The sequence below is a fragment of the Ceratotherium simum genome, chromosome 1, assembly GCF_057802395.1.
Source record: "Ceratotherium simum simum isolate JZ-2026a chromosome 1, ASM5780239v1, whole genome shotgun sequence".
Taxonomy (NCBI): Eukaryota; Metazoa; Chordata; class Mammalia; order Perissodactyla; family Rhinocerotidae; genus Ceratotherium; species Ceratotherium simum.
The window spans coordinates 107,283,610-107,309,443 of NC_141900.1; the positions used below are offsets into that span (position 1 = coordinate 107,283,610).

Below are 25,834 nucleotides of genomic sequence, written 5' to 3' on the forward strand. Positions count from 1 at the left end.
GTCATCTCTTCGTAAGCAAAGGCCAAGCAAATGTGATTCGTGTTCTGCTGTCGGTGAGCACACAGCTCTGCATTCAGGTCTGATCGCCAGCTCTTACTGCGTGCTCCAAGGACGCACAGGCTATGAGACAGGCTTCCCCACCAAGGACTTAAGAAATATTATGACAGAACAAAGAGAATCATAATAAATATTTTTGTGTCTACACGTGTGTTCATATGTGCATGCTCACATGAATATAGGAGCGTATGCATGAGTATGTCAGTAAACACATATGGAAACAGATGTTTAATATTTGGCCTAATTGACAGTGAAATATAATTATATGCTTTCATTCGAGACTATCTCCTAAGACTAGACAAAAACATACAGATACTGGAAGGGTTAGCTGAGAAGGAACAGAGAAGCGATCTGCTTTTTCATCCTAACTTTCTTCCTGCTCCTCCTTGCCTTCCACTTCAGGCTGAGAATAGACCCTCCTTCTCAGTAACAGCTGTAGAACCATCTCCTCTCCCACTTGTACATATTTACATTCCAGCGGGAGGTTCTGGTCAGAGAATTCTGGTCTCTAGAAGAGTGTGTGCCTGTTTCCCAGGGTGCTGGTGTGGTGAGGTGAGGCCTCTGCAGCAAGCTTGGGGTCTAGCATATTCTAGGAACCCAAAAGCGGTGGCTGCCGTTGTTTATGCTGCAGCCTCTGTTACTCTTACTAAGAATAGATCTTAGCAACCCTATATTCTAGAGCTGAGACCCAGAGAAGAAGAGTTGCTTAGCTGGAAGCACAAAGTAGCTGATGGCAGAGCTGGCAGTAGAACGTGGCTCCTGACCGTGTCCTTACTTACAGCAGCCAACGTGCCGACCTCTGAACTACGCCCCTTCTTCTGGTGATTGTACTTAGCACATGGCATCAAAGCATATTTTTGTGCATGTCTCTCATCCCTAATAGACTCTGAGCTCCCTGACAGCAAACACTTTGTCTGCTTCTTTCTGTGTCCCCTGGACCTGGCACTGTGCCTTGCATGTGGTAGAATCCCAATATATGTTTGTTGAATTGCACGCAAAGTAAAAAGAAACTATGAATAGGAGTCAGCAGAAGAATAGCAAGAGTCCTCTAAGGTTCTGGCCGCCTATCGAGCAAAAAGCAAGACTTTCCAGGTGTTACCCACAATAGTCTACGCACAGAAGATAGAAGCAAGTGTCCCATAGGCAGCAGCCACAAAATAGCAGAAGCTTTCTACTGTACAAAACAACTCATTTAATCAGTTGTTGGCTGGACGTGCATAAGATGTTTGGAATAAGAGGAAGAAAAGTAAAGAAAATCAATTTAAAATTTCAGTGGTGAAGCCCATTTTAAGACTTATTGGTAAAAATATTCTTAATTATTTAAATGAGTTGAGAAAGCTCCCCTTTCAATGTTGCAGGCTCCTCCAAATCTTGCGTGTGCTGTGAATGTGTTTGCATGTCCCTTCTTTTCTTAGAGAAATCTTAGGTAAACACTGACCCGGGTCTGGTCAGAGTATCAAAAAGTCCAAATATCTCATTCCAAATTAGGAATCTCCTGCTTTTTCTTTATTTCTTATGAGAAAATTTGTCTTGATTTAGGTGTTTTCCTAAATTATCTGCCAATTTTCAGGAGCCTAACCATCATAGAAATCTCGAAACCAGTGGGTGATCTTAAAATGCACGTAGACAGAGTGATGGATCTAGACCAGAGAAGCTGCGTGATGGCAATTGAGGGGGAGAGGCCGGCTCCTGGACCACAGATGGCCTCGGAGCCAGAGCGCCCGCCCACCTCCCCAAAGAGGGTCTGACCTTTGAACGGGGTCTGGATGGTTGCATGGGATTAGGTTATAATCAGTAGATTTACATTATACATGGGAGCTGCTTTTTAACTTCTGTGTAGTGTCCTCTTCAAATGTAGTTTTTATTCGTGTCGTTTCTGTTTGGCTATCCTGAAGAATATTCTATGTTAAAGTAGTGGTGAAGGTGGCAGGGTTGTGATGTGGCTCTCAAAAAAAACACAGTTCAGCTCCTGTAAGTGGAGACAGCTGCCCCAGGGAGTTAGAGGAATGGGCGGAGGCAGCCCTAAGTATCTACAGGGAGGCAATAACCTGAATTATAAAACTCAGGGGCGTGGAGGATGGTCTTAAGAGATCCTTCCTTAGCCGAATTTAAATTTTCTGCCTTGATATGTCATGGCCAATATATGCTCAGGAAGTCTTCACTCATTAGCTGTTAATCCACTCAGCAAACATTATGTATACAACACCATCTCCCAGATTCTGAATAGGCACCGGGGTGACACAGATTCGGCACAATAATTCCAGTGTGTGTGTGAGTGTGTGTGTGTGTGTGTGTGTCTTCTGTCTTCCTGGGGTGTGGTGGAAACCTGATAAGAGCAGTTACATTTTTAAAAATTGCAATTCAGCGTGACAATTGCTACCGTTAGTACTTAGTGCACTCTTTTGAGTGACAAATTAGAAAGAACACGGGAGAAAACTCTGCCGGAGTATGAGAAAGAGCTAAATTCCTAAACAACGTAAGAACAAGCAGCAATTAAAGTGGGCGGAGCGTGGGAGAGGGCCGTTTGTGGTCACACACGCACGCACACACGCACGAGATGCAAATGTCAAATAAACATGAAAGATGCCCAACTTCACTCAAAATTTGAAAAGTTGTAAATCAAAGTAATACCAAGATACAATATTTGCCCATTAGAGTGGTAAAAAAAAAAAAAAAAAGAGTTTTTAAAGTTATAACATAGACCTCCATGCACCCTCAGTTGGAGGGCAATGAGAATATTTATTGGAATTCACATGTCTCGGCCTTATATGGTAGACTGTTGTTGTTCCCAGGGTCTCCCCCACCCCAGGGGACTCCCTCCCATTGCCATGTGACTTGCAGCACCTCCTCAGGAGAGGTTCTTCCCGGCTCGGTTCGCCAAAGGCCCGCGAGCAGACGTGACCTCCAGCAGGGCCAGGACGCTTCAGGAGCCATCGTGTATTTCTGCAAGCTCCGTGTTCGTTTCATTTTGCCACAAGCACAGTGTGTTCCAGATGAAGGCTGCCCTTTCAGCCCACATCCTAGAATGAAGACGTTTCATGGAGTGGAGCCAGCGGGGCTCCTGGTCATCCTGATGACCAGGATGAAACATTAGCAAGAAATAAACTTTTGTTGTTTTAAAGCACTGAGATTTGGGGGTTTTGTGTTTGAAACCACAAGCTTGTTTAGTGAAAGCAGACTATTAAACCTTTTTAACACAGCAATTGCAGTGCTAGTAACTAGCTTAACCAACAGACACAGTCTTACCGGCATGCAAAGATATGTGTAAGAGGGATTTCTGCAACACTGTTTATCGTAACAAAAAAACAAAAGGAAACAGCCTAAATATCCATCAGTAGGGAATGGATCAAATAAATTATGGTATATCCATATAATGGAATACTATACAGCTGTTAAAGTGAAGTTTTACAGCTTTTTAAAATTATTTATATAATTGTATGTTACAGTAGTTACCATTCTGCCACTTGATCTTTTCATGCAACTTTTCATGCAACCATTCTGCCACTTGATCTTTTCACGCAACATTGTATTTTTCATATTTGTCTATGTCGGTAGATATATATCTATTCATTCATTCCGTATGCTCTATGATCTTCCCCTGTGTGGCTATTCTGCATTTAAGTCATCCCGTCTCCTGCTAATGGCTATTTATTACTGAGATGCAGTTGATGTTAAGAACAACCTACTACTACGTACATGTGTACACGTGCAGGGGTCTCTCTGAGATGTATCGCAGGAAAGAACTGTCTGGTTGTATGGCACAAGTTTTGTAGCTATTGCTAAATTGTTCTCCCAAGTGGCTGTGCCTGCTTGTGCATCTGGCCTCATCCTCCTATTGTCAGCCTAGATGTTAGGATTATAAAAAATATGTTATTGAGATGTGCTATATTATACCATATGTGGCATCCATGTTATTATGAATATATACCATGTGGCGAAAATATCTTTTAAATATTCAGGGAAATGATTAATAATAACTTCAAGATAATAGTTACCTCTGGGAAGGGAACAGACTGAGAGTAGGAAAGGGTACACAGGTGACCTCAAATCTGTGTGTCATGTTTTATTTAAAAAAACTAAGGCAATATGATGTAATGTTAAGATTTGATAAAGCTGCAGATTTACATGCAAATATTTCTAATTTTTAATCTGTATGTTTAAAATATTTGCTTGTATGTAAATATAACCACATGTATGCAGAGAAACATTTTAGGACATTTTAGAAACCTTTAGGTTGCTCCTGGGAAGTGGGGTTGAGAAGGATCTTTTACTTGTCACTTTATTCCTTTCTTTAGTGTTTGGATGTTTTTAGAAACATGTATCAAGTTCATGAATTAAAAACGAGAAGGAACTAATCCAGGCTCGACGACTTTCTTACTGTATGGATGAGACAAAAGACTTCCAGCTCTCGAAACCTGTGTGCTCTCATCTGTGAAAGATGGTGAGAAACAGCTGCTTTGCAGAGCTGCTGTGGGGATTAGACGTGACTCATACTCAACATCCAGTAGAGCGCCTTTACATAGCAGGCACTAAATAAATAATAATTGTGCACATTATTCATAAGAATGTAGAATATGCTCTGGTTGCAAATTTACTCCCCCTGAAATGTGCAGAGAGAATAGATGTAGGCTCTTTATTTCTCAATAACTGTTCTTCCACACGAGCTCCCATGGGGGAAACGGATCTTCGAGCCAGGAAACTTAGTTTGATTTAATAATTTAAACCCACAGCCAATGTTTAAGCCCCTTTCAGTAAGTGCTGTCTCTTTAGGTTTAAATGCATAGACTCTCGGATCACTGCTGCCCCCTCCCCTTCCCTGGGGAGAAGGTGCCAGAGTTAGCAAATAAAAATACAGGACGCCCGGTTACACTGGATTTCAGGAAGACAACAAATAATTTTTTAGCAGTAAGTCCCAAATACTGCATGGGACATATTTATACTAAAAGGAAATATATTGTTTATCTGAAATTCAAATGTAACTGGATATCTGCATTTTATTCAGGCAATCCCATCTGTGGGTGAGTGGGGAGGGGGCATACGGTGGGGATGTAAGGCCCCCTGGGCATCCTGGACTTTGGATGTGCACTGCGTAGTGTCTGGGTCCAGCCCTGGGCAGTGGACAGGTTCTGAGGTCCGTGGCTGGCGTGACCCACGGTCTGTCTCTCAGCTTATTGTGGGGCCCGGGTTGCTGCCTGGCTGAACCAGCCCCATCGTGCCTCTCAGGGGTCCTGTGGATCCCTTTGTTTTTCCGCTGCATCCTCTTGGGCCCTGGGCTGTAAAGAAGAGAGCAGGTGAGGGTAGAGGCTGATGCGTGGGCGAGGAGGGGTGTTCTTTTCAATTGGGTGGTTGGAAAAGGCATTTGTGCAGAGACTTAAATGAAGAGAGAGACAAGCCGTGCCTGTGTCTGGGGACAGAGATTTCAGGCAGAGAGAACAATAGGCCCGGTGGGAACAAGCTTGGCGTCCTTCAGAACCTGCAGGAAGGCCAGCTCTCTGGAAGAGCGAGAGAGCAGGGGAGGGTCAGAGAGGAGGTTAGAGAGATCACCACGCCTGCCTCTTCATTACTTTTACAATGATACAAAAAAATAATCTAGAGCGGCCTTTTTTCTTTCTGAACTCTCCTTTTGCTAAAGAGGAAAAAAAAGTCGACCTGCGGACTTGACCTACAGCTGCCCAGGGCCTGCTTTGCCCTGAGTTGTAGCTTCCTTCTCGCTCCCAGGGCTCGAAGCTTCCGGACAGCCTTGGAGCTGGACAGCTGCAAGCTAACGGGATTCCAGGGAAAACGGAAAACAGTTGAACGTTTGCAAAACAATCCTGTTACGTTAGTAAGTTTTTACAAAGGGTTGCAGGAGCCCAGTGCAGGGAGGAGCCAGCCAAGACGGCTTCGGAAAGGTGACTTAGGACCGAGACTTGAGTGATTTACCAGAACTCGACGAAGACAACGTGGGGTCTGTGTCTGGATAGTGAAAATGAGGTTATGAGGATATAGACCAAATGTAATGCTTTGTGAAATGATGCTTTATGTCATTGCCGTAATCTACAAGTATCTACTTTTAACTGGGTTCATCGTAAGTCACGTGGGGACAAGGTTAGACAGACGTGCCTTTCAAGGCCCCCAGGCCTGGCCCCCACCCCGTTGTTGATGACTCTTCCCTGGAGCAGGTTCTCCAGAGTCCACAAGGTGCAGATTGCAACGAACGCTTGGATTCTCTTCTGTTCTCGAGTAAACTAACAGCCTTCTGTGTGTTTCTTTTCTGGCTTCTCTGCCCAATGCAGGTCCTGGAGTCCCCACGGTGACCGTGCACAACACAACGGATAAGACAAGTAAGTGCTTCTTGGTCTTTTCTTAAATCTTCCTGAGACTTGAGAGAAAAGCTTTATGAGATAATCCAGCCGCATTTTCTATTGGAGACAGAGATGGGTCATGTCCCAGCTGTTCAGAAGGAACCCTGCAGATCGCCAATATTGATTACGTGTGGTGGAAGGGAAGGTCAGAGTCAGCCAGCCAGAGGGTACCACAACCCACACAGACGCCGAGTCCTGGAGGGCATTGTGGGCACCCAGGGCCTTGCCTGCGACACTGAGCAGAGTCCACGGCCGGGTGAACATGCACAGCCTAGGGCCCTGCCCCTCTCCCCTCCTCTTAGAACCTCCCACTGGGCGCCAAGACTGGAAGGGCGCTGTGAGGCTCATCTGTCTTTGTGGGTCTGGGAGCACCTTCGTGGCACGGAAAGGCTTCGCTTCCATGCCACTGCACAGATAAAACTTTCCAGAGACTCTTGAGGGACTCGTAGCTCTTTTTTGCTTGAAGGGACCCCGCAGGTTGACATGTGTACACACATATCTATGTGGAGGATCGGAAACGATATACACAGGCCCAGGCCGACCCTCAGCAGAGCTGAAAAGTAGAGAACCTGCCCTTGGTTCCTCCTCTCTCGCCCGTGCTCTGCCCTGTCCCCAAGGAATCCTGTGCCTTTCTTCCCACTGTGGCACCACCCTGGTGCCACCCTCCCTGCAGGACCTTGCTCTGGACCCTCCTTCTTCCAGAAAGTCAGACCTTATGGCAATCTCTGTGATTTCCTCGTGGCCTAGTGACAGGAGTGACTTGGCATCTCCTTTGAATCTCAAGGTATAAGTGACCGCAATGCCTGTCTCACTGGGAGGCTTTCCGTCACCCAGGAGAGCTGGTAAAGGGGAAAGTGTCGGAGGGGAGATCTCCAATGGCATAGACACTGGTTAAAAAGTGGTTCAAGTGTTCAAAAGTAGATAAAGTAGATTTAAAAGAGACACTATTTAGAAAAAATCCCAAATGATAGTATTCTACGATACTATCAAATAATTATTAGAAATTCGATATTAAAAGATAAGTAATAATAAAATCAGAAATAAATAAATAATTTAAATGCAAAAAAAATTGGATGTCAGAATGGATACAAAAGCCACTCAAAATACTTGCATAGCTATCGAGAGGAGCAAACTCCGAGAGAGAGCCACGAGGTCCTCCCTATCGTCCTCCCAGAGGAGGGTTGGTTTTCCGGGTGAGGAGATGTACCTGGCCCCAGGCTTCATCTTCAGCACAGCTGGTGGGCATTCTAGGACCCTGTGAGGTTTGGGGGTCTGGCCCTATGTCCCATAGGGGAAGGGTCCTCAAAGGATTGAGGAGCGATTGCCTGGGCTGCACCGTGCCCCTCACCCCCACCTGCCCACATGCCGCCCACTCCAATGGGCAGAGGGCGTGGAGAGCCCTCGAGGAGGCCTGCCCACAGCGGCTGGAACTTCCACCCCAAGGCATAGCATCTGTGAGGTCTGCACACACAGCCCAGCGGAACAGTCCTCTTTTAAAAGGTGTGCATCCTTGAATCTCTTGAGCTACAATTTTCACTTTAAAAAATGGAAATATTTCACAGAGCCTCAACTGAGGCATCTTTTTTTTCTTAAGAAAATATGTATTATTCATTTTGAATATTTGTTCAAACTTAAGAGTACACAGATAATTTCCTGATATTTTATGAAGTTTTTCCCTTCTTAAAAATCTATGGTCTGGGGCCAGCCTGGTGGCGCAAGCGGTTAAGTGCATGCGCTCTGCTGCGGCGGCCCGGGGTTCGCTGGTTCGGATCCCAGGCGCGTACCGACTCACTGCTTGGCAAGCCATGCCATGGCGGCGTCCCATATAAAGTGGAGGAAGACGGGCACAGATGTTAGCCCAGGGCCAGTCTTCCTCAGCAAAAAAAAGAGGAGGATTGGCAGATGTTAGCACAGGGCTGATCTCACCAAAAAAAAAAAAAAAAATCTATGGTCTGATGAAAACTGAATAAGATGTGTGGTCACCAGCATTGCCCGAATGTCACTGTCCTGGTCTAGACACTGCACTGTGATAATAGAAGATGTCACTCTGGGGGGACGCTGGGGGAGGGTGCACGGAACTCTGCACTATTTTTTAAACTTCCTATGAATCTACAATGATTTCAAAATAAGAAGGGGTTTTTTTTAAGCTATGGTCTGATAAAAACACAAAACTATCTCTATGCTTAAAAACAAAAAAACAAGTAGGTGTGGCTCCTCTTAAGGAAGCCGTTCACTTAAATCCTTTCACTTGCTCTTTGGGGGATGCTATTACTAATCTCTCTGAGTCAAGGGTCAGTACAGTGCCTACTGTGTGAGAATGCATTTTGCCTTTCAACCACATTCAGGCCTTTAGGGATGCTGAAAACCAAGACCATGAAAACGTTCCATGAGCCCAGAGTCACCACAGATTTCCTAAGGCTCATGTGCGAATGAAAATGAAGCAGATTTGTATCTTAGATATTCTTAATGACATTAATAACATATTTTATTTATTCTATTTATAAAATAAGATAACGTATGGGTGGGGGGGTACAATGCTTTAAAAGAGAGTTAAGGTAAGGACTTACCAAATGCCCTCCAGCAAGTGCAGTGTACTAATGCTCTCAGCCTTCTGAGATATTTTACTAGTTCTACGGGGAAGCCAAACGACCACTTCTTTTCACTGTTTGGTTGGTTAGCTGCATTAACCAATCAACTCAATCAATACCAACAGACCAGAGAGTGTAGGTGGTCACCCGTATTCTCTGCGGAGCTCCCTAAATACAGAGGTCTGTTTAGGAAGCATTTGCCCTGTGCAGATGGACTCTCACTCTTATGACTGATTCCCAGAGGCAAAGAGACAGGACCCAGTGCAAAAAGAAATAAAAGCATCATGCACAGCGGGTGAAGCTGGCATTGTGTGTTGGTGTCTGTTCCTCTCCATGTGAAATTAAACAACCAACCTGAGGGTGACACCGTTGCACTGTATCTCAGCAAAGCACTGACTAGTCGGAAACTGGATCATCCGTATCCTGTGGTGATGTGTCGAATTCTTTTCTATCACATTTATTTTACCAGCCTGTGTATATTGTTGTATTTGAGCTCTGGTTTTCCTGTAGCTTAATTCAAACTCTGGGATATTTCATTCTGACTCTGCCTGTTTCTGCATTTATAACTCTTAGTATAGTTCAAAATTTTTCAGAATAATGACAAGCCACCAAATTAAGTTAGACAAAGAATTAAGTTAGATTAAAAGTGGCTGAGCTGGTTGTAGCACCTGCCCCCCGAGAGGAGAATAGGGGTATTACCTTGTTCAGGGTCTGATTTATATGCAGACACGGCAGTGTGAGGGGGACCAGGGAGACCTCCCTGAACGCCCACTCTGCCCCGCTCAGCACGGCGCCTGAAATGCCGTCCTTGCTTATTCATTCCCGTGGGTTGGGACATCATATCTGCACGAAGGCTTCTTTTAAAATATGAAACTCCCTTGTATCAGTTAGGATTGCATTTGTCTGCGTGTAACAGAATACTCAAAATAGCAGTTGCCTGAACTCGATGGAAAACATTTCTCTGAAGTTCAGAGGCTGCCACAGTGTCTTCACAGCTGTCAGATCCCTCCCGTCTTCCTGGCCGGCCATCTCTAGCTTGTGGCTTTTACCCTCGGGGTTGCTCCATGATGGAACATGGCTGTCATGTCTGCATTCTGGGCTGGAAGACAGAAGAAAGGCTGAAGTATAAAGGGGGATTGCGATAACTGAGAGCTCCTTCAGGCTGTCTTCCTACAAGGGCCGCCAACATGTCTGTTTTGTCTTATTGGTCACAACTTAGCCGTGTGTCCCAGCCCAGCTGCAGAGAATGCTGGGAAATGTCTTTTATCTGGACTCCTTGCCACTGTAACTTCACCACCAAAATCTCAGCAGCCTCGTTTATGAGCTTCCTAGGGCTACCATCACAAAAGAGCTTAAACAGCAGAAATTCATGGTCTCACAGTTCTGGAGGCTGGAAGTCCAAGACCAAGGTGTTCCCAGGGCTTCTGGGGAGGGCAGGGTTCGTTCCTTCTGAGGCTGTGAGGGAGAATCTGTTTCAGGCCTCTCTCCCAGCTTCTGGAGACTGCTGGCCATCTTTGGCCTTCCTTGGCTTGTAGACACCTCACCTCATCTCTTCATCTTCACATGGCGTTCTCCCTGTCTTCATGTCTGTGTCCAAATTTCCCCTTTTTATAAGGACACCCGCCATATTGGATTAGGGCTCACCCTGATGACCTCAATTTAACTTGATTTCCTCTGCAAAGAACTTCTTTCCAAACAGGTACTGGGAGTTAGGACTTCAGCATTTTTCAAGGGGACGCAATTCAGCTCACAACACTTAACAGAACAAGGGTTTCTATCTCACTCACAAAGTCCAGGTCATGTGCTCGTTGTTGCTCTCCTGGGAGGAACCTGGGGTTGCAGGTGCCATCTGGAGTGCGGCCCCATCATCTTCAAGGCTCTGCTTCCAGCCACGTGACAGGAAGAGAGAAAACGGGAAGATGTGGGATTTTTTGTGTTGAGGCCTAGCAGTGGCATGCGTCATTTCCATCGGCCAGAACTCCCGCGCATGGGCCCACCCAGATGCAACAGGAGCCGTGTGCCCAGGAAGGAGAGAGACACATTGATGAGTGCTGGCAGTCACCACCCCAGTGAGGAAAAAGGAGAAGGAATCTGGGAGGCAACCGGCCACCTCCGCCAGTCTCTGAAAGAGTCATCGCGTGGGTAATTCCTGGTCATTTTTGTATGGTCTGAGCTAGCTTATCAGATACTTCTCTTGTACCAATCCATGAAGGGGCTCTCCAGAAGGACCAGGAGTGAAGACAGGTGTGCTCAGGACGGAGAGTCCATAGGAGGAGGTGACTCCACCAAGGAAGGCTCTCTGACTGTGCTGTGAGCACCAAGGCCCAGCATGGGGGCATGGGATGCCGAGAAGAGAGGTGTCATAGCATGGAACCGAGAGGAGAGGGGACCAAACGGAGGGGAGCAGGTGGTTGTAGGGGCATAAAGCTTGAGACCTGATCCTATGCTAAAGAGCTTAGAATCCACCTAGGACATAAAGACACAAAGAAGGAGGACGGAAAATGTGATAATAAACATCTAGGAGAAATCACAGGGCAGCAGGAGGAGAGGATCCCCGTTCTGAGGTGCACTCTGCTCAGCCTGGGTGAGCAGGCTGGGGTAGTATTTGCGGCTTGGAAGGACTGAGCCCTTGAACTTCGCTTTCTAATGCTGGCCATTTAATCCCCCATCATCATTGCCTGGCTGGACATCCATTACTTGTAACATAATCGAGCGACCGTTTAATACCGTGGGCCAGCCTGCCTGAGGCTTCGCACACAGTATCAGGCACATGCCTCCTAACAGCAACTCAGGTGAGATCATCGCCACGTCCAGGATGGGAGCTTTGGTTCATCTGACCCCCAAGCACATGCTCTTGACCCTGGAGGCCTCACCCCCAGACCCCGGGACCCGGGAGCTGGAGGCCTTTGTGTCATTGTCGCCTAAGGAATGCGCCACAACCACAGCATCTCTGATCACGGCTCCAAATATCAACCCCGGTTTAACCTGACGGGGCGCTGAGTCCCTAACGGCCTTTGAACCTACGCTGCTTTTGAGCAGGGCGAGCAGAGTGGCAGCGCAACCTCCTAAGTCAGGGAGGCAGTGCCGACCGGCATGCTGAATGGAGACGGGGAAGTGAGGGCCATGTGCCTGCGGCGGAATGGCGGGAAGGCGAGCGGCCTCTGGGGGAGGCGGCCTTCGGGCAAACTCTGGAAAGCCTTGACTCGGGCTGACGTGTGGCCTGCGCATGTGACAGTGACAGAAGCAGCCCTGGGAACACATAGAAGCCCTGGGAACACTGCACGTCAGCGAGAGTGGCCCTGGAAGGTTAGGGGTCTGGCTCTGAGGGTGGGCCAATGGTTTCATCTATTCCAGCCTGCTCTGAAATTTGAAATTACTGTTTCAGAATCCTTTGTCCTTCCTCCTCCCTCTCCCCCCTGACCCCAGAGCTGCCCTGGGAATATTTGACTTCTTTCCCTTTAGAAAATCTTATCTACAAACAGAGCCTGCGGGGTGTTCACAGATGTGACTCTGAATTATTTAAAAGCTGTTTCCTTAAGAACTAATTATGGTTGGGACCAGAGTGTACTCATTGGGTGCCTGGGTATTCAAACAACTGAGGAGCCAGGAGAGAAAAACCAGCAAGTCACAGTTCGCACATCGCTGGTGTCACTGTAAATACGAATGGGGTGCGACTCAGCGATGCGGCACCAAGCCGGGCGGGGTGTGAGAGAGCTGGGGCTGCTGTGCGCCTTCCAGGGCAGCTCCCGCGCTACAGGAGGAAATGCTGGGGGTGGCTGAGTGAGGGTGTGATGTGTGTTCACGGGCAGGCCCCACAGCATCTTGACGGCGCATTCACTTACTCCAAATTACTAGGCGGCCCGGGGACCGCCCCTTTGCCAACACTCAGATACAGGTTTCTCTCCCTCCTACTTTCTTCACTTGGGTTTTTATAAAGAAGCAAAACCAACTCCTGCTGCCAGCTGGCGTCAAGGCAGCTCTTAGATGAGATGATACCAGACCCACAGAGTGGTGCCTGCCCCTTTCTTGTTGTATCCTCTCTGCCTGGGAAACACCCCTGCCCTCCCCCATCTTCTCGGGAGTAACCACCCAGGGGGTGTCACCCCTTCTATCAGGCACGTGGCATGCAGGTGGGAGGGGAGATGGGGGTGCCAGGAGATGACAGCAAGAATGGAATGATGGGTTCCATCAGGCCCTCAGTTGTCTGCGTGTTTGGAAAGTCTTTGGGGTCCCCAGGGCTCCCCACACAGGCAGCCTTTCTGGAGGGATGGAGTGATGATCAGGTTTACAGGGGGCTCATTCGAGACCAAAATACAGCATATTTGGTGGGTGAGCGGGCTTTTAGCTAAAGGGGAGTGAAGAGCGAGCAAAGCGGGCGGTGCTTTCCACCCCTCAGGGGTGCAGCCGTGGCCCCTCCTCTCTCCCCGGGAACACGGGAGGACAGCTGGCTCCACAGCCGCCGGGGCAGCTCCCACGGCGCGGTGGCCCCGCTGCCCCCGCTCCTCGGTGGGCACCGAGTCAGTCGAGGGGAGGGGCCGTGTCAGTCCACCAACGCACAGCTCCTCCTTGGTAACCCCGTTCACCGCCCAGCACCGGTGAGGGACTGAAGGCAAATTCACTTCCACGCCCCTGCCTTCAAGGTGCTTAAAATCCAGCTGGAGACAAAGATAGATTCAGCACAGAGAACAGTTATTACCCAAACTGTGTGACGTTGATTCTTTAACAACTCGACGTTCGGCCTTTGGAGAAAAGAGGTCTCCAGTTGAGGGGGGCGCCTAAAAGATCAGGGCCAGCGTCGGGCCCGGATCTGGTCTGAGCGGCGCAGCCCTGGCGGGGCCGCAGCATCTGAATGCCGCAGTCTAGGAGCGTGGGAGGACGGGGCTCCTGACACCGTGGGGGAAGGTGCACAGGACGAAGCAGCCGGAAATACGCCAGGAAAGACCTGGACTACAAAAGGCACTGAAAACGCAGGCAGGGCGGTCAGACCCGCGCATCCGAACAGCGCTGCAGATGCTGGGCGCAATCTCTGTGCGCGCCCACACAATCCTGCGCTTCTGCCTCCTGCAGAAATGTGAGAAGAGGGAGCAGGCTGCTCTTGTCTCCTTTAGGTCAGTTGCCTCTTGGCTTCCTTTAGATGCTGGTCACTGATTTCCCCAAATTCAGCCAAGTGGCGATTCCACCAATGCCCTGAACTGACAGGGTCTCAGAACAGCCCACCGGCCACGCTGCATCTGCCCGCTGGGGCACAGCCAGGGAGGCAGCCCTCCCGAGCAGGCATCTGTTCCTGCGGTCTCACTGTGTCCAGATCTGATAATAGCTAATTCCACCAAATATTAGAGGGGGCTCACATTTAATTAAGGAGTGGCCATTTGTATGCCCCAGACTGAAGGTCCCCATGGCCCCAAAGTCAAAAGAAGGCCCTTCGGGAATGTGCCCATCTTATCTTCAGCCCTCTGCTGAGCTCCTGCCTTCTCTGAATGTAATTATAGGAACAAATAAAATGGCTTAACTCAGCTCCCCTGTGGGACAGCCAGCTCTCTGCTGATAAAACCAGTTGTGTGGGCAATCATTAAAAGAGAAATCTAATATTTAACTACATTTAATAGTCTGTTGCTTTGGTGCCTTTCTGTGAAGGGTGGGATTTCAAAACGGAGGGACGAGCTATTCAAATGCCGTCTGTGGAGTCAGTGCATGATCAGAGCGTTGTGCGCTCCCCCGCAAAGCCGGAGCTCCGAGGTCCAGGAATTGGTAATGGGTGTTGCAGTGGCAAGTCTGTTCCCGTTAGCTCCTGGCAAGCTTAGCTCGTCAGGCAGCAAACCACACTGCAACCTGAGGATGAAATTTCTCCTTCAGGATCAGCGTTTGAGATTGCTGAGTGATGCCAGAAATATCGAATTCAAATGCATGCATCTGGAGAGAAGGACATATTATAATAAACCGTGAGAGGCTCTGTTCCAGTTCCTTCATTTGAAATTTGGTGGTGGCCTTCCACCAGCAGACTTCCCCCGCTGGAGCAGCATGCTGCTGCTTCTCTGATAGCGACGGACCCGTCCTTGTTCTTGTCAATAAAGACAGTCTACCTGAGCTCCTGCTAATCCCACTCACCTTTGTGAGTCTCCATTTCTCCAGTTTGACCCCCATTCTCACACCCCCAGGCCCTTACCTGTCTCCACCTGGGCTTACCTCGTAGGCAGGTAGAAAGGTAAAGACTGCATGTTCTCCGGGGTTGCGGCTTCTGGATGACCCTGTAAGATCCGTGCGCTGGCTCCGACAATTAGCTTGGGTTTGCGTAGCATCCGTGAATTTCATTGTGATCCCAGTATTAACTAAATACTAACTTGTGTGTATCATTAGTCCTTCAGGCACCGCAGACTTTTCAGTTTGGTGAAAGCGTGCTTTGGTTTCTTCCTGGTTTGCGTTATGCAGGGCGCAGGGGTTGACAGTCAGGTCTCAGTTGCTTCAACTCTCAAGAGTCCTGAGCGCCAGGAGCCTTTGAGAGCCTTTGGGCTTTCTGAAACTCCCAGGAGGCCCTCTCAGTCCTCTCTAGTTTCTTCTCCATCAGAGACCCTCTTGGGGCCACGGAAAAGGGGCCACGTGGGAACAGGGAGAAAGACTTGGGTCGAAAACCAGACTTAGCCACCATGGGGATGCGTCATTTCCAGGTGTGAATTGGATTTCCATAAACAGATCTACTCAGGTTACTGCAACCAGTACATTTTATCTCTGGGATGGGACTGAACTCTGATGCCGTGGCGGGGGGATGAGGGGGGATGCCGGGTCAACAAACAAAACTGTTACAGTTGGTGTTAAGCATATCTGGAGGAGGGTACCTGAGATGGATGATCAAGGCTTCTCTTTGAGGAGGTGACATTTGATTTGATGGAGGAGAAGGAGCCAGCAAAGAAAGTTCCAAACAGAGAACAGCAAGTGCAAAGGCCCTGAGGCAGCATAGAACTTGAAAACTGCTGCTGTTTTCCTTATCCTATGGAGCTCCCTTCTAGTCTGCCACCTTATAGATGTGACTAGAACACGAATAGTAAATAGTTAATATCTCATAAACCAACTCCTCTCAATTGATTGTGTCTGCCTGGAACACTGTGTTAAGCGGCTGAGGGCATTTGGACTTGGCAAAAACAAGTGCTCTCTCTGCTCCATTAGAGTACAGGCCACGGGTGTGGAGCAGGCAGTGGGGTGTGCATGCCACCCTGGGGTCGTGTTCCTTCCCTAACTTGCATACGTGACCACGAGGCAGTATGTGCCATCTCCCGGGCCACGTCTCTGGCTGTCAGATTGAGGTCAAGTCTACGTGGACCTCAGTGTACACCTTTCCAGACACAGCTCTCCTTTCCCACCATCCACAAAGGATGCCATTTCTTGCATGCTATGTGGTGTTCAGAATCTTTTGTGGTGGTGGTCCAACTTCAGATTTTTTTAAACTCTACCTATTTGAAAATTAGTCTCACCCTTTCTCTGCTCACCTTTTTGTCCAAGATCAATATTCAAATGTGTGTCCAACAACTTGTAAAACATTTTTTGTCTTGTTTATTGGCTCATCACAAGCCCTGGGAACTTGCACTTCCTCTGGCCTCCTAAGGAAGGTTGCCGGTCCTGCTCAGAAACCACCCCTGGATCCTGGAGCGATGTTGACAGCCACGTGCTGGAGACTCCTTGTTATGAGCCGTGGTTTAACCCTCACGTGCCTTTGTGGAGTCCTGTGGAGGGCCTGTTGTTCTTACAGGGAGTCATTGTGGGAGGACGGCTCCCCGTTCGTTGTAACTGCACATGACAGAAGTTTCCTTTTTACAATATTCACGAATGTTTCACAGTGATGTCACAAGCGAAAGGTAGAGTTCCTTGAAGATAAAATGTCCTTTCATAGTGAACCACAAGTTGTCCCCATATGTAGGCTCAAGGTGAGAAAGGAGAAAAGGAGCTGAATGGGTTTTGTTACATGTCGGATGGTGAGGTGAGATGGAAAGGCCGTTTCAGTAGGAGAGTAACGATGTGGGCTGATGAGGGGGCGTCCTTGCAACTGGAGAAATGCACAGTGAGGACATCTGTGTGTCGTTACAACCTGAGAAATGAAGACGCCGCGCATGTAAGGCGTGGGCGCAGAGTTGACCTGCCTCTCTCTAGTTTGAGGGACAAGGGCTGGTCCTACCGCATTGCAAACTGCTGCTCCTGTGGCTTCACTGTCAGCTAATCTGATCATCCAGATTAAGGTCTCCAAAGCTAGACAACATTAGGAGTAAGGTAAGAAATCGGAATCCATTTTTCCTGTGACATTTTAATAAAGATCACACTCCAGCTTTCACTCTCCTTTCCTTGCTTGGTTATTGTGGCCACTGTATTTGGAAAACCATTTGTCCTAACAGATGATGTCCAACCATATGATGTTGGTTTCCCCAAATCTGCAGTCTTGAGATGAAACATACCCAAACCTATATGTGTAGTAAGAAATGCCGTGGAGAGGGAAATCCATGGGGCAGGGAGTCGCCTAATACAGGGGGAAGAATCTTCCATCCCCCCAAGTTCCTGCTTCCACCCCGTCGTGTAACACGAGCAAGTTAGGTAACGTCTCGGCTTCCTGGTCCGTGCAACAGAAATAATACTCACCTCCGGGACCGGGGTAGGAGTTAGTGGTGGACACTTGAAAACCCATGGCTTCAATAAATGGTTGCCGAATCTGAGTGTGATATTTTTTCCTCTCTTTCAGAAATTTTTGACCTAGAAGCAAACGAACACGTACAGAAGGCCGTGAACGACCGACAGATGCCTAAAGTGGAGTACAGGAAAATCGAGATTGACGATTATAGTAAGTGCTGTATCTTCCCCTCTCGAAAGAAAAATGAGCACGAGCTCTGCAACAGGCCACCGTCAGCGGCCGGTCGCCGAGCAGGGAAGGCGTCCCCAGCGCCAGGTCTCCTGGGCTCGCAGCTAGACATGCATTCCAGCCGGGGCAGAGCCGGGGCTGTGGGTCCTGCGCAGAGCTCACTGTGCTCGGAACCAAGAGTCTCACTCTGGTGACTGACAAAAATGTGAGGCAAATGGTTTCTCTCCTCAAGAGGCTGACGACTTAAATACGGTCCCAGACGGAAGTTCTCTCCTCTTGGGGGAGCGTGTCATGACACCGTCCAGGGAAAACGTCCTCCTTCTGGAAGTTCCTCTTCTATGCATTGGATATTTCTACTACTTCCTCATCTTCCCTCTAAATGTTGATCGTGGGCTGGTGAGGGCATCCTTGCAACCGGAGAAATGCTTGAGGGATTTGTGAGTTGTCACAGCCTGAGGAACGTCCAGCACCCTGCCTTTCTCTGTGCCCCTCTCTCTCTGGAGCTGTCCATTCAGTCGTTCAATAAGCTTTTATGAGCACTTACTGTGTGCTAGGCACTGCCAGGCACTAAAAAACCCAGACCGTTGGCTGGAAATGGACTCACATCTCCAGGAAGGAAGCAGAGTTCTTAACGCTCACCTTTCAGCCTATGGCTCCCAGTCCACCCAGCCTGTCCCAGAGCCCTTACTGCCCGCTAGATGTTTACCCGTGGAAACCTCAAATGCAAAATGCCCAAAACAAACTTCACCGTCTTTCCCCCAGAACTCTGTCCCTCTCCAGACTGTCCTGCTTTTGAGGATAACACCCTCTTAAATCTAACTTAGATTCAAACCTCCACGTTATCTTCGGGTTATTCATTCAGATGCCATCTACCCATCAGTCTTGGAGGCTGGTAAATCGGTTTCTGGTCCCGGGCCAACTCTGACTGAGTGAGAGCAACTGCTGGAGCCCGTTTGTTAAAGAGGAGTCGAAGGTCGCCAGGGGTCAGTGGGAAAGAGGCTGAAAGTGATTAGTAATGCCTGAGCTGAAGGGCCCTGGGGCCTGTGTTTGTGCCCTAGACCATCTCTGAAAGCTTTGTCTACCCTTTCCCTTTGATGGGACAGTGGCTTGTCGCCTGGTTCAGTGGGCCTGGAATATTACTGAGCACCTCTTGTTAGAGAAGACACAGCCCCCTAAGACTGCGAGCTCCTAGGTGCAGGAACCAAGGCTCCTGCCCATGAAACGAAATCAGCCCAGCCCACAGTGTTTGTGGTAAAGCGGTGTCCTTTGGCAGAAAGCAGATGGCCCAGGAGTTCAGAGGAGAGAGTAAGAAAGGACAGGGTCACTTGAAGTTTCCAAGGAAGGTGGGACTTGAATGGGGGTCCCTGGGGTCGGCTTTAGGTTGGCAAAGAAGAGGAGAGGGTGCAGTCCAGAGGAGGGAGCGACGTGAGCCAGCTCTTAGGCAAGAATCAGCGTCATTCATTGTGGGTGAGTCAGGATGCTGACCGGGTATTACAGCCTGCAGGAGAGTCCCAGGGTATCAGCCGAGACAGAGGGACCCCTCACTCTCCATCGCCTTCAGTCCAACCAGAGGCCGCTCCCCCAAAATGTCCTGGTCCTATCATTGGGCCGTACAGGGTCACACTGTATTGGAACTTTTCTAAACATTGCTAGAGATACATGAAGGGATACATATTCACCTCAAAGTCAGAAAAGTCGGGAAATATGATGTGCTTCAAATCCGCCCTCCACTTTTAAAACACCCCAAATGTGAGAACTCTGATGAAGGGGATGATAAAGCAAATGAATAAGGAAGGGTCTAAAGGTGGGAGAAGAAATAAACTTAGGAAAACCATAAATAGAGGCTGTGACGATTTGCCTTGGCCAAGAAATGTGGTTATGCCCAGTGGAGATGTCACTTCCCACAGGTTCAAGGGCCATTCCATCTCTCTGGAGTTTGAGTTTCTCTTGGATTTCCATTAGATGCACTCAGCCTTGGGACCACGGGTAGCTCTGGGTGTCCAGGAAACCTAAAACTCCGTAGGTGGAGTCAACAGGCACGTCCATTCGTGAGTGGGAGAGAAGCTATAAAGCGAAAAGAAGGAGACACAGAGAAACTGGGACATCCACAGATGCCAGCCATCAAGGCTCAGGGGAATCCTGATGAGGTGGCAGAAAGGCCACAAGTCCAGGCAGAATATGAGGACACACAAGAACCGTAGGAATCCCAACTCTAATAGAGAATGATGAGAGAAAAGGATGAGACACTAGCAAGAAGATACAGCGAACCTGTACCATAGGAGCTTGTATATGGTGTCCCCAAGGACAAAGACAAGCGACCCCCAGTCAGACTGGCCTGAAATCCACAGGTAGCAGGCAGGAAGCGGAAACCTGTACTGACGTGAGGTGTGTGCATTGAGGACGATGGCAGCTCTTGATGGATTCAACTGAGTAACAGGTTGTTCGTCTTAAGTCCCACACGCCTTTCCCTGTTGAGGTATTTTCTACATAGAGAGTTACTCTGGAGAATCCAGTGGTATTCTGGTATAGAAAGCCCAATTGGTAAAACTTTATATTCCAAGGAAATAGGTCAAAGGAAAATCTGGGCTGCCCACATGGATGGCATCCTTGACTGGTTCAATCTTCCATACAGAACCTGAAGTCCAGTTACTCAGAGCAGATTCAAATTAATGAGAACCCTCAATATAACTGGATATTTCTTTTTGTGCTGTCCTTTTATAAGGAAGAAAAAAAAGGCAAGAAAGCAAGATTACTTTAGATTGATGCTGGATGGATGGGGGATGGATGGATGGATGATGGATGGATGGATGGATGGATGGATGGATGGATGGATGATGGATGAATGGATGGATGGTGGGTGAATAAACAAGCAAGCAACTTCCACATGTTTGTTCCAGTCCCCCTGTATCTTTGTGTCTGTCTACAGACCTCAGGATAGTCACCATAGTTTGCAGGGACTCGTGCAAAATGAGAGCGTGGGGTGCTTCATTCACAGTTTGTTACAACAGCAGAGCATTAAGCCCAGCAGAGGGCCCTTGCACAGGGCCCTGCGTGCCTGCACAGGTCACATGCCATGAAGCCAGCCAGGTGGAGCTCCGTGGCCAGACTTCAAGTTCCCCCATTCCCCAGTCAGTAAATTTTCCAGAACCCTCCCTCACAGTTTTCTCACATCTCTTGCTTTGAGGCCAGATGGTAGTCCTTTACAAGAGTCCTTCTCATCTCCTAAGCTGTGCCCTCCTCTCCCATCCACTCTGTACACTGCTATCACAGCAGTGTTTCCCAAGTCTTAGAGACTAATGGGTGAATGCCTCCTCTCCTCAAAAATGCAGAAAAAGACCTTTAGAAACAAAGAATCCGCTTCCCTGCCTTGCACGTGAGATTTCTTTCCGGGATGAGGTTTTACTTGACAGGTAAATGAAGGTGCAGGCGCAGCTGTGTGCAGGGACCAGTGTCTGAACGCCACCCCTGTGCGGTGGCAGAAGACCTGGAAGGTGTCACCACACCCACCTGTTTTTGTTTTGTTATGTTTTGTTTTTTCATTTAATGCTACCAGAGGCTAAGGTTTTCCTTAGAGAAAGGCTAAGGCTTTCCTAAGGGCTCTCTGGAAATGTATTCAGCCAGTCATGGCCAAGGTCTGCCCGTGGGCTTATCAGTGGCAGAGAGCAGCCCAGACCATGTTTTATGGATATTTCAACGATAAAGTCCAACGCCTGCCTTTCTGCAGGTCCCTGGGCCATTGATCCAATTTGCAAGCCATTAACATTCAGCCAGAATCAGTAATGAGACCCTGGTCAGAACAGGCTGCTAAGCCAGCCCCCCAGCCTGGGGTGTATCTATAGTAATTGTCCTGAAAAAGCCACTTATTCCAATTTAATTGCTAATCTGGTCATAGTTAACATCAATAAACCACTTCTAACTTGGGCAGGAAGGTTTGTTTTAGGGAGGACAGAAGAAACCGGTGAGGGAAACTGCCCCCTCCCTCCCTGACTGGATCCAATGCTGCCAAGGACCAGATCCAAACGAGCTTGGTGCTGCAGGACCGAGGGCTGCACCAGCGCCCCCGCTGTCCTTGAGTGTGGCTCTGCAGGCAGTCAGACCTGCCTAACGCCAGCCTGCAGACACTGAGGCGGGCGTAGCCCCCCGCTTTGCACGGAGGGTCCCTGGGGCTCTCAGCCTCTCCCTCTGGGCTGCTGCCCTGGCCCCCCCCGCCCCCCCCGTCTCTTCCTCACCCTGTCCCCACAGCTCCCCAGTATCCATCCCCACTTAATGTATGTTGCAGCGGTGCCACCTGGCAGAGAGACAAGCTGCCCTCGGGGTCCATTTCTCCCCGCCTGGAATTCTGCTGTTAGCATGCACTCCTGGTGATCCAGTCTTGTCTGTTTTGCAACATACTCTGCAAGATTGAATCTAAGCTTCAGATGGAGAAACTAAGTCTCAAAAATGTTGAGTAAGCTGCCCAAGGTCACTCAGCAAGCCAGAGTCACCATCTGTGCAGACCTGCCTGTGCCCCCTCCAGAGTGCCCTTCCCCCCACGCCCTCTGGGTCAGACACATCGAGGCCAGCGCTCATCCTCGCCCCTTCCTTCCTGGTCGCTGTCGCCCCCTAACATGCTGCTCTGTGTTCGTTTTCTGCCTAGACTTGCCCATTCAGATCCTCAAGCCCGCCACCTTCACCGACACTGCCCACTACCCCTTGCTCCTGGTGGTGTAAGTACGGTCGCCTCTTTCTTTCTCGGGGTGCTCACTTGGGGATTCAATAACACCATGAAAAAGGAATGTTGAACTCTTGAGAAAATGACAAGCAGGTGAAGCGATGTTGTTTCAAACTAAATTCTTAAGACAATTTAGTCTGTCAGCAAATGTCAGGTTCTTTTGATAACTATTGGAGACTCCCAGACATTAAAGGAAAGCGGGGGCTGTGCATCCCCTCGTCACTTTGGGGTGATTTGTTCCAGTGAAGCAGGTCTTCAGTCAGAGTCCAGGGATCGTGCCCCAGTGGCTGGTAAACGGCTCGGAAACAGGCGTGGAGGCTGATTGGGGAAGTCAGGTGAGCGTGCACAACGGGCACTCCGAGGCTCACCTGGGGCCCGGAGCCCCCAGGAAACAGAGGCAGCATGGCCTGGGCGCCTGCCCTGCTGGGCCAGCTGGCTGCCCCTCCTTGTGCCAGGGTGCCCGAGCTAAGCAGCATTGCCAGCTTCGAAACTGCCTTGAACACTACTCGCTGGCAGCAAAGAATGATTTCAGAGACTCCTTGTGTTAATTAACCAGCCCTCTGGTTTAGATCTCGAGAACAACCCCTTAAGCGCTCTCTCCACACCTCTGAAGGTGTCACATCCTGATTAGGGATCCCACCCCGCGTGTGTGAGCGTGCTCTCACGAGGGTACTTCAGATGCCAACCACCTGCACTGAGGGGTACATGAAGGTTAACCTGCGCTCAGACCGTGCACTGTGCCCGGAAGCACTCTCAAAGGCAGGCACCGCCCAGGTGAATTAACACGTACTCTCCACCTCCCTGTCTGTCCTTTCAAGGCCCACGGAGCATGAGAAAAATACTGAGCTCTCCTGGCCTCTGGGGGAGCCACCCCCACGTTTACTTGACGGGGGTCAGGATAGGGCAGAGGCCTGCACTGGGGCTGTTTTAGGGGTGGTGGTGAGATAACCCACCTGAGTCAATGTCAAATAACTGGATTAACCCTGCTCATCATGTCCAGCCCCGTCCTGGGGGCTCAGTCCCTCAGTCACAGAAAGGCTCCATCATAAGGACGCCCCGCGGCTTAGATTCCAACATCTGATTCCATGTTGCAGTTAACCCCACTATCTGGACAGGGTTAGCACTTTGCCAACAACCACACCCACACTGACACACACCCTCACACACTCACACACACACACTCACACACACCACACCCACACATACTCACACACACTTCTCCCATACTGCCCCCTTTCTCCCTGATTAAACCAGATTTTCGTCACTTTCTCAAAGATGCTAATGACAGCTTTCTGTCCTAAACGCTGGTTTCTTCAGTAATCTTAAGGGAAATCCCAAAAGCCTGTCCCGTTGATAACACAGCTTGCTTTCCTTTCAGAAGCACAGGAGGCAGAGCCCGGTCAAGGCAACCCGATTCCGTGACTTCAGGCAGGACCTGCCCAAACTGACCACGTGCACAACGGGCTGCCGTGTAGCCGCCTTAGTAGCTTGTAGGGCTTTGTGCTATGACTTCAAATGTGACAGCAGTGCAGTTTGGGGACCTCAAGACACCAAAGAAACTTTATTGAGCAGTGCCTGTTTAAAACAAAAAATTCGAAAGAAAACAAAACACACACTTCCCATATATCAGTATCATACCGTCACAGTGGTCCTTCTCCTCTACCCTGCAAATGCAGTATTCCTGAGTCACACACACACTCACACACACACACACACACCCCTCACCTGCACACCCTCAGCCTTGGGCAGAAAGTCAAGATGGCGAGGGTGGTGGTAGCTGTCACCTCCTTGGAGGAAGGACCAGCCAGTGCGTCTTCAGTTGGCCGGCTCTCAGAATGGGCATTGCCATCTGTTGCTGTTACTGAGAGAGAGGCTGGACCCGGCTCTGGCCTTCCCTCCTGCTCATCCCGTCCCCATCAAAAGGAAAAATAATTTAGAAGCCTCCCTCATGCCTGTGAGTGTGCTAGCGCTCTTAGCAACTGAGCCTCCGTTTAAAGGGGCCCTTTTAGTAGCATTGGCCCATTTCCGTGGTGTAAATACACCGCCTTGGATGGTTTTAGCTGGCAGAGTGATGACCCTGAGTGAGGAGCAGGGAAGACACGGGCACAATATGACTGCCCAACTAAGAGCCTGGCTGATCCCCTGCCTCTGAGGGAACAGGCTGCTTCATCTTCTGAGGATAAGTAAACGAGAAAGGCCACCCAGATCAGCCCATGTGCTGTTTCTTCTGATTTAACCAAAAAGAGAGATCATTTCTTCAAACCAGGAGTTCTGCTAAAAGGAGCAGACACGCTCTTGTCACTCACTTGATAGGCCGAGGGGGGCAGCCTGAGAGGTCTAGAGCCCAGGAAAGGGTCACACGGTGTTGGGAAGGCAAGGCAAAAGGAGAAGCTGGGACAACTTTTTGAGTTTCTCTCACCAAGTAATTGCCCTTCGGTGACTCTCTTTGCTGGTGCCCTTGTGCTTCGGGATGGCCCTCTGAGCACCCCTTCCCTCATTCCCCTTCAGGTGTGTGGATAATGCCAGCTTACCCACCCTGGGCAGCAGAACCTGGGGGATGGAGGCAGGACATGGCAGGCAGGGGTCACGGGCACCCCCCTGGGGTGGGTAGAGTCCTTTAGGAGAGAATCCTCAGGACCCGGTATCTGTTAGACTACCCGCTGCCCCACGCAGCATGCCGAGGCCGTGGACTGTCTTTTCCAGGGATGGCACCCCGGGGAGCCAGAGCGTGGCTGAGAAGTTTGAGGTGACCTGGGAAACGGTGATGGTGAGCAGCCACGGAGCCGTGGTGGTGAAGTGTGACGGCCGAGGCAGCGGCTTCCAAGGAACCAAGCTCCTGCACGAAGTGAGGAGAAGGCTGGGCTCCCTGGAGGAGAAGGACCAGATGGAGGCTGTGCGGTGAGGACCCCTCCCAGTGGGCACCACCGACACGGGAAAGGCAGGGGAGGTCACATTTCCTAACTGGGCTGCACCGCGGTCCTCTCCAGGTGTATGTTTCTTGTCACTGCACACATTTTGCATGCGATTTGCTCATACTTACAAACCTCTGCCTGCAAATCCAAAGTGAATTTCAGGGAAACTACTAGTAATGTTCTCTCGACAACTTTTATACTAGTTTTCCCATAGCTAGGTAGCTTGCCTGTATAGTTGATTAAAACAAGGTGCAGAGACCGTGAGGTGGGTCTTCGTGGCCTCCCCGTGATCACAGACGCTGGCCAGCGTCCACACACGTCTTTGCCATTCATCACAAGGGGGAGAGAGAGGAGGGAGGGAAGGAAGGACAGAAAGAGAAAGAGAACAT

At 49.4% G+C, this 25,834-nt stretch overlaps 1 protein-coding gene across 2 annotated transcripts in view; it reads left to right on the plus strand.

Moving 5' to 3' along the window:
* Positions 1-25,834, plus strand: part of DPP6 (dipeptidyl peptidase like 6) — a 746,707-nt gene that overhangs the window by 699,645 nt on the left and 21,228 nt on the right. For both annotated transcript variants that reach the window (XM_004430585.3, XM_004430586.3), the window contains exons 17-20: positions 6,333-6,380; positions 17,706-17,804; positions 22,459-22,528; positions 25,237-25,431. In XM_004430585.3, coding sequence (XP_004430642.1) covers positions 6,333-6,380; positions 17,706-17,804; positions 22,459-22,528; positions 25,237-25,431 — 412 coding nt within the window. The remainder of the gene's footprint in view (positions 1-6,332; positions 6,381-17,705; positions 17,805-22,458; positions 22,529-25,236; positions 25,432-25,834) is intronic.